At 48.3% G+C, this 9,100-nt stretch overlaps 1 protein-coding gene across 1 annotated transcript in view; it reads left to right on the top strand.

The window, feature by feature from the left end:
• The window catches only part of cntnap3 (contactin associated protein family member 3), a 51,711-nt gene extending 42,906 nt beyond the window's left edge, over window positions 1-8,805 (top strand). The window contains exons 15-21 of the mRNA XM_060066309.1: window positions 117-356; window positions 2,255-2,482; window positions 2,825-2,958; window positions 3,510-3,597; window positions 5,433-5,651; window positions 6,190-6,261; window positions 8,003-8,805. Coding sequence (XP_059922292.1) covers window positions 117-356; window positions 2,255-2,482; window positions 2,825-2,958; window positions 3,510-3,597; window positions 5,433-5,651; window positions 6,190-6,261; window positions 8,003-8,205 — 1,184 coding nt within the window. The 3' untranslated portion in view covers window positions 8,206-8,805. The remainder of the gene's footprint in view (window positions 1-116; window positions 357-2,254; window positions 2,483-2,824; window positions 2,959-3,509; window positions 3,598-5,432; window positions 5,652-6,189; window positions 6,262-8,002) is intronic.
• The last annotated feature ends 295 nt before the right edge of the window (window positions 8,806-9,100 follow it).

Here is a 9,100-nt window from a genome sequence, read left to right as displayed (position 1 = left end):
GCAGTCTTCTACAGGTACAAACGAATGAATACTACTCTGTTTACACAAACACACAAAATAATCGATCAAGTTAGACTAAATGAACCTTTTTCGATGGTCATTGTGGATGTTCCCAGGCGGCACGGCGTCCCGGCAGAAGGGCTTCCGGGGCTGCCTGCGCTCGCTGCGGCTGAACGGGGTCACCCTGGACCTGGAGGCGAGGGCCGCCATCACCCCGGGGGTCCGGCCCGGCTGCCCCGGACACTGCAGCACCTACGGCGCGCTGTGCCTCAACGGGGGCCGCTGCCAGGAGAGGCCCAAGGGCTTCGCCTGTGACTGCGGCGCCTCCGCCTTCACTGGAACCTTCTGTCACCAAGGTACACCTCGCATGTACCTTCACATTAAGGGCGTTTAGCCGACGCTTTTATCCAGAGCGACTTACAATAAGTATAATTATCAGAAGAAAGAGAAACAACAATATACCTGTCGGGACAGTAAGGGTGTTCATAGAACCGAGTGCCAAGCCCTAACTATCACTAGGTTAACACATTCACCGTATACAACAAAGATAGCTAGGACAAGATGCTACACAACTAAGTACTGTAACTAAATACGATACACAATAAGTGCCATGGCGTACAACATACAGTAAGTAGGAGGGGTGGGCTGTGCAGAGTCCAGGTGAACTCGGACCAGGTGAGGCTTGAGTCTTCTGCGGACGCTGGGGAGCGACTCTGCGGTCCTGACGTCGGCAGGGAGCTCGTTCCACCGCCGCGGTGCTAAAACAGAGAAGAGTTGTGACTTTGATGATTGACTTTTACTTGCTCTCAGCGAGGGCGATACCAGACGTCGAGCTGAAGTAGTTGTGCAGAGCGCTCGAGCTGGGATGTGCGGTTCGGTGTGTGATTTTTGCCCTTCACGTGGCCTGAGACCAGTACATGACTTCCTTCCCAAGTTCCTTCCTAACCCAGGACACCCGGATCGGTCACAAGCACACACACACAGTTTGAGGAAGAGGGGGAAAGATGTGTAAAGCACACTTTTCACCGGTGGATTGGGGGCCCTCAACATTGTCTTCCCGGGGAGAGAGCTTATCTATTGGAGGGGAATTGGAGAGGGCACTTTAGGACTCTCTCTCTCTGCCTTGAGGGCACTCTGGAGGGAAGTAGCAGGCGGTTTCCCTGCCCTTGTGCACACCGCCCACCACCCAAACAGAGACAGAGTACACTGCCTGTGCAGGTAGAATGGGACCCCGAGGTTTACGCATGCATAAAGAACCGCAACAGGCAACACAACGGCAACACAAACGACAGTTGCTGCACCTCAACAGGCACACTGCTGCATTCTTCCGACTGAAATACTATAACCATAGGAGTAAAGACCAGAAACAATAAACTAGAACTTTAATGCAATGCTCGTTCTTTCTAAAGATATTGCGGAAAACGTTGAAGAAATGTAAACACCATACACAAACGCATACACGTACACACAGAAACAGCATGAATTTATTCTTAAACTATGTAGGATTGACCTCATAATTGGAGTCTACCGTGAGCTAGCACGCTTTGGAATTCTGTAAATCACGATTAAGGTATCAGTAATCCAGAGGCGTTTACGTAACGAGGCAGCTGCCCCAGAATGCATCCAGAGTTTAATCCTCAAAGTCAGTTTGATGTTCAAGTGAGTCACCACTTGGCGAAAGATCTGCCTTTGACGCAGATCTAAATGTGTGTTCAATAATTCACGAGAATGCTACGGTATTGCGGTGCCATGTCTGTATAGGATGAAGAAATCTCTCTCTTGCATTTTAAATGACATTTTATCAGGCTACTCTAGCGTTGGCATCCGGTAAACACTATTCTGACATTCAGAGATGTCACTTCCTCCAACTGAATAACTGCAACATAAATATGGTGATTACTAAGTGTCTTTGAGTGACATGAAAAACATAATTTGTATGATTGAATTTGACATACATTCACTATGATGTGGTGAAACGAACCACTACATAACACATCGCTTTTTATTTTACTTTACAAAATGTTTTCTGAAAAGGATAAACCTTGGCCCCACAGTGGGAGTCACCTTCATTCGAACATAAAAAACACGATGCATTTTAAATCTTTGCACTTTACAAAAACATAATTGCTTGATAAAAGATTGACGTGTTTGAATGTATTTGATTAATGTCTCACCCGGCACCAACGAGGTGCGTCAAGCAGCCATACAATAATAATAATCTAACAATAACGTACCCCGCCGACATGTCCTCCAGAGCTGTCGGCCAGCTTCACGTCGGCCACCGCGGTGCGCTACGCCCTCCGAGAGCCCCGGCACCCGGGTAGGAACCAGAGCGCCCCGCCCGCCCCCCCGCTCCCCGCGCTGCCCCTGAGGGGGGAGGAGGTGTCCCTGAGCTTCAGGGCTAGCCAGAGCCCCGCCCTGCTCCTCTACGCCTCCTCGTCCCACCACCGGGAGTACCTGGCGCTGGTCCTCAGCGGAGATGGTAGGTCTGCCTTCGGTTTGGCCTTGTGGTTGTTCGGCCCGGTGTCCAAAACATGCCCTGCATGAACATAATCCACTTGCACTCACCATCACATGCTATCCACTCACAGGTGACGGGCTAGACATGGTAAACACTTTAGAAGTTGTCTAATAATAGAGAAGGAGGATATGTGATCATGGTCGATATCCGCTAGGCTTCCACTTTTAGTCTCTCCTTCCTTCTCCTTCATCTCTTCTCCGCCTCTTCTCTCCTCCCCTCTCTTCCTCCCCTTCCACCCCCTCTCCTCTCTCTCCGCCCCTCTTCTCTCTGAACACCACCTCTCTCCTCCCTGTCTGTGTGAAGACAAGGTGGAGGTGCGGTACAGGCTGCACAGCGGCAGAGAGGTGGAGGTGGTGAGGAGTGACGTGGCTCACCTGGCTAATGGCCAGCTCCACACAGCTTCTGTCAGGAGGCGGGCTGACACCGTCTCCATCCAGGTCACACAAACACACACACACACAGACACACACACACACACACACACACACACACACACACACACACACATGTGCACGCAAACACACACACACACACACACACACACACACACACACACACATGTGCACGCAAACACACACACACACACATGTGCACGCAAACACATGCACACACACACATGTGCACGCAAACACATGCACACACACACACATGTGCACGCAAACACATGCACACACACACACACACATGCACACACACACTCACACACACCCGCACACATACACATGTGCACGCAAACACATGCACACCCACACACATGTGCACGCAAACACATGCACACATATGCACACACACTCACACCCACCCACCCACCCACACACACACACACACACACACACACACACACACACACACACACACACACACACACACACACACACACACACACACACACACACACACACACACACACACACAGATTCCATTAGCCACAATAGCAGATTCATTCCTTTTGTTTGTATCAGGTTAAGACTTTCTCTTTCACATTCAGGTGGACCAACATGCTAGAGAAGACTTCAACCTGTCCTCTGATGTGGAATTCAACGACTTTGAGTGTCTGACTTTAGGGAGAGTGCTAGGTAAGTAGAAAAAATAAACAGAAAACAAATCATTCTATAATTAGAAAGAATTACTTAATATATTGATTTTGAATAGCTTATTGCCAGAGGATTAAAGCCCAGTCTGTTCTCTTCAATTCTTTCGTCTTGTCCTAATCCCTCCAGGCGCGATACTGTGGCACTAGACACATTTTAAAGTCGGTTAAAGATGCCAAGGCAGAAAGCGATCCCTTGGGGCTTTGTTTATTGAATGAAGTGGCCCTGGCTCAGAAATAGTTATGATGGCCACTTTCTCCGTGTGATCAGAGCCAAAAATAACCCTGGCTTGGTCCGGCTTAAAACAAAAAACATTCTCCAGAAGATGTTAACCGATTGTTCAAAGCGTAGAATCCAAGATACCGTCTTAGCATGAGGACGAGAGCCGACAGAGACAAACTGTCTCTGTCGGATCAGGCCCTGCGTCGGAGCAGAGTGACCCACGAAGGCACCAGGGTGTTGCCCCCTCCGAGACCCCCGTGTTATGGGTGCTCCCCTCCCAGATGGGGCTGCTCAGCACCTCCCATGCTAAAGGGGTGGAGGCCCCTGTGGGCTGGGGGCCCCTGTTGGAGACACACAGAGGGGCTATCATAATCCAGTACACTCTGAGGCGTGAAACTCCACAGCCAAACAAAGGACACACCGTTGTAATCTAACAGTAATGTTAACATTTGCATTTAAATGGATTACATGCCCAAAGTTAAGTGACCAAATGGATGTTTGAATGATGAAACATGTCCGCCAACTCCAGTCTACAACCGCAGGGAAGCCGAATCCTCTCTGGGTCATTTAGCGCTGGTGCCAGCGGTGGGTGGCGGGCTCCGGGGTAAAAGTTGACGTGTGTGTGGTTAGCGTGTCGCCCGGCCCCCACCTCCGCCTGCCGGCGGCCCGCGGGAGTCCAACCGGCAGTCAGACATTAGAACCCAGTTAATTCTCTGTCACTCCCCGCCTGCTGGGCCATCCATCAGGCTGACTAATCGAGCTAGGCTGGATAGAGAGAGAGAGAGAGAGAGAGAGAGAGAGAGAGAGAGAGAGAGCATTCATTCACACATTCATTCACACATTCACGACGGAGTCGACCACGCAGGGCGACAGCCGGCTCGTCGGGAGCAGTTAGGGTGAGGCGTCTCGCTCAGGGACACCTCGACACTCTGGGAATCAAACCAGCAACCTTCCGGTTACCAGTCAACCCACTCTACCGTCTGAGTTACTGTCGCCCGTACATGACTTTGAATCATTATCAAAAGGAAAGTGTTGTGCTGCTCTTTATTTTGCCCATCAGAGGCTGGCGTCGTCCGATATGGGAATTTACCAGTGTCCCGCGGGACGGGGCAACAATTGCGTTGTGTTGTCAGAAATGCCGCGAGTGTTTTGAATTCGTACCTTGTTGTACTGCCCTACTGCCGACTTCATTCTTAACATCATATTGTCTGGAATTGGTTTGGACTTATGTTAACATATTCTTAGACATTACATTTTATGTATGTTTGTCATTTATATGAACAGAATAGCAGCTCTTGGAAAAGCATGGCTTTTCCTATGGTGTCAGATGAAACCATGTGTTTACAATATTCCCTCCCTGGAGCTAAAAGGAGATGCTTTGCTTTGCATTTGCATCCCATAGAAAAAAGGGAAAAGCTCTGTGACAACATGAATAATGCAGCATCTCAATCGGATGGGGGTACGGGGTCCAGTGTGTTGACGATTCATCCTCCGGCCGTCCTCTAAACGGCTCCAGGCTCCAGGCTCCAGGCTCCAGGCTCCAGGCTCCAGGTGCTGATTCATCCCTGCTCCCTCTCTGTCTCCTCTGCCGGGCTCAGGGTCTTCTGAGATGGACCCCGAGATGGCTCTGCTGGCCTCCAGGGGGTTCACGGGCTGTCTGTCGGGGGTCCTCTTCAACTCCATCAGCCCGCTGAAGGCCGCCCTGCTGCACCCGGACACCGGCGCCGTCAGCGTCAGCGGGCCCCTGGCCCGGTCCCGCTGCGGGGCCCCCCCTCCTGCCAGGCCCTACTCCTCCCAGACCACCCACTCCCTCCCAGGTGATTCGGGCCAGCAAAAAGATAGTCTGTGTGTGTGTGTGTGTGTGTGTGTGTGTGTGTGTGTGTGTGTGTGTGTGTGTGTGTGTGTGTGTGTGTGTGTGTGTGTGTGTGTGTGTGTGTGTGTGTGTGTGTGTGTGTGTGTGTGTCCCATGTTGCTGGCTGCATGCCGTCTTTGGTAGTAAATTCATAGCAGGCCTGCAATGGAAACCATTGATTATATTCCTCTGAATTTTCCCGCTCTTCCTGCTCTTTCATTTCTTTCTCATGTTCAATTCAACTGTCTTTACTTTCCTTTTTCTAGCACGCATTTGGGATATATTCCTGTAATTCCCATTCTTCCTATTATCTTCTGTGATCTTGGGATTTGCTCATTGTTGTTCCGGGACAATCAACGCCCTGTGTAATGTGTGTACTGTGTGTACTGTGTGTACTGTGTGTACTGTGTGTAATGTGTGTACTGTGTGTACTGTGTGTACTGTGTGTACTGTGTGTAATGTGTGTAATGTGTGTGCTGTGTGTTTGTGTGTCGCGGTCACAGACCTGTCGGGCTCCGTGGGCCCCGGCCAGCCGCTAGTCAACGCCATCCGGAGCGAGTCGGCCCTGATTGGAGGTACTGTAAGACCTGGTTCATCAACCAATTAGAATCCACGCGCTGAAATCGATTCCTTGGATTGATTTGTTTTCAGAAGAAAATAAACTCAAAAAAGGAAATGTTATTCAGCAAAGAGGCAGAATATGTTTAAAGCACGGAAGAGCTGCATAAGAGTCATCAAATATTATGTTAAGATGAAAACCACAAAGCTTATTAGGATTTCAGCTGAACAGGATCTTATTACCTCTAACAGAACAGTCCTGTACTTGCTTGCTTCTCTCTTTAACCTCAGACTAGGGCGACCAAATAAAAAAAGTTTTTTTGTGTGGGAACATGTTGAGAGGAAGTCTTAAGTGGTTGAATAATATCAATCAAATAAAAACTAAATCGCAAAAGTATTCTGCCCCCATAGCTCTTAACATATCTATGCTTTGGTTGATTCAGCAGCACACAAAATACTTTAAGGGATTAACAAATATGTTATCAGAAGGGAATAAATGTTTATGCAGCATTCATCTTCAAAGCAATGTCCTCATTTATTTGGCTCATTCAGCATTCAGTGTAAACGCCTAATCCACATTTTTAAACGGTTGAACATGAGCAAGTGAACGAGAGACATAGTCATGAATAGACCCCAAGTCTTGAATAAATGTTCTGCATCCACCGGGCGAATGTGAGACTGTGAACCCAACTCATCTGCAGGCTTGTGTTTTATTGCTCTGGCACACGTGTCTGAGCCCTCCTGATCAGCGAACCTGGCGTGGGCCGGTGAATCACAAACGTTTGTCAAAGACGGGCCGGGTTTCATTATCCACCAAGATGGCTGCCGCTGATAAGTCACACGTGTGGTTGCTGTGATTGGTTGTAGGTCTATCCAATTGCGCCCGCTGGTATTGCCTATTTTAAATTTAAAAAATAACACAGAGGTTCCAGCTTAATACATAATTGCAAATCGGTCAGGCGATGTCAGGCTAGGTTGATTTAGCGTGCAGGACTAATTGGAGACCGCATTAAGAGTTGGCCTCGCACTAGGTCAAATGCCAACTTCTATTTTGCTCAAAGATTATTCATTATTAGTGAAATAATGGAACCGTTCAGAAGCTTTCATACAACAATGTCAAAAATTGCTTTCTTCTAATAGTTAAGCACTTTATCCTTGATGATCTCTCACAAGGAACGTTTCGGCCTGTTAGCTGTGTATGCATACAGCTCTTAGCCTGAGGTATGGACAAACCATATACTTTGTGTTTCTAACATCATGGTGATGCATATTGAAAGAGGAATGCAAGAAGGCAGAATTCCTGCTGGAGCTGAAATCACGACAACACAGGGGATCTATGGTCCACATTGCCCTCGTTAGTCGATCTCCATCGCTACCTCCATAAAATATGACAAACGTGAACATATTCTTATCGCTTTAAGGTAATAAGCCATATCGTAAAATGATTATGGCTGAGCTATAATTAACAGTGTACTTGAGGTTGTATGTCTCATTGGGGGGAGGGATCATGGCGAGATGTTAATTCTAATCGAATCCATCGTTAGCTGTTCCAACACATTCTCACTCCGAGTTTGTCAAAAATCAACACTTCTTTGGGGCTTTTGGCGTTGAAACCCCCTGCGTCGAATGAAGACGAACAAGGTCACCCTTTGCGTCCGCAGTTACCGCCAAAAGCCCCAAAAATGCGGCGATTTTTGACGAAACTCGGAGTGAGGACGCGTCGGCTGTTCTGACGCGGTGGTCCTCTGTGTTCTGCAGGCCTGATCGCCGTGGGGGTCTTCGTGGGTCTGTGTGCTCTGGCCGTCGCCGTGCGACTGCTGCACCGGAGACGAGACGCCTGCCGCGGGCCCGAGACAAAGGGGGCCCCCTCAGGGGAGGAGGCCCCCCGGGAGTCCCCCTTTAGCGGCCAGGCTGACTCGGAGAACGACTCCTTTGAGAGCCCCAGGGAGTTCTTTATTTAGGGGCCCCCACTGACCCCTCCACTGGGTGTTGGAGAAGAGGGGCGGCTGCCATGTGGGGGGCCCCAGATATCCACAGAGAACAAAACAGCAAAATAAACGTCTCGTCCCCTGGGATCAGGGAAACGGCGAGCTAGGAACACAAACAAAGAAGCCCGTCCTTCTTGTTAGTTGTGTTGTGTATATAGTGTATATTAATGTAATGATTACTGTAAATGTGACAAACCAATGTGCTGGACTGTGGTATTGAAAATGGTATTTGTCAAATGGAGTATGAGTATGGCTAGAGTGCTAAATATTCTAATATCTATTCGGTGAACCAGAAAATTTACAGTTTGGGCCACAATGATTGACTCTAATGCAAATACAGAAGCACATTCAGAACTAATAACGTATACCGTGATGTAAAATACTTTATTTATTTAAATGTCTTTCTCTCAAGGTTTTACAAGGTATCAACGTCAATTGTGCTTTGTGTTTGTTTGTGTTTTGTGTGTGTGTGTGTGTGTGTGTGTGTGTGTGTGTGTGTGTGTGTGTGTGTGTGTGTGTGTGTGTGTGTGTGTGTGTGTGTGTGTGTGTGTGTGTGTGTGTGTGTGTGTGTGTGTGTGTGTGTGGTACCCACAATGAAAAATGGGACTGTGACTGTCACCTTTGTGTCTAACTGTATTTGTTGTAAAGCTAAACTGTGTTCGTCTGAAAGAAAGATTTTTGTATTCTGAGGTTGGCCACAAAGGGCACAAGAAGAGAAGATAGGTTCTCAGCAAAAAATATGTCAATATGGAGCAAATCTAAAGTTAGCTTTCTCTGCTGACATTTTCAGCATGCCTCGAAGATCAACAGGGACATTAAATAACCATTCTCGTTCCCTTACCAACAACAATCTTTTGATTTCCTAGAT

This window comes from Gadus macrocephalus, chromosome 12 (genome assembly GCF_031168955.1).
Source record: "Gadus macrocephalus chromosome 12, ASM3116895v1".
NCBI classification, from domain to species: domain Eukaryota; kingdom Metazoa; phylum Chordata; class Actinopteri; order Gadiformes; family Gadidae; genus Gadus; species Gadus macrocephalus.
This window is presented reverse-complemented; position numbering and strand designations above follow the sequence as displayed.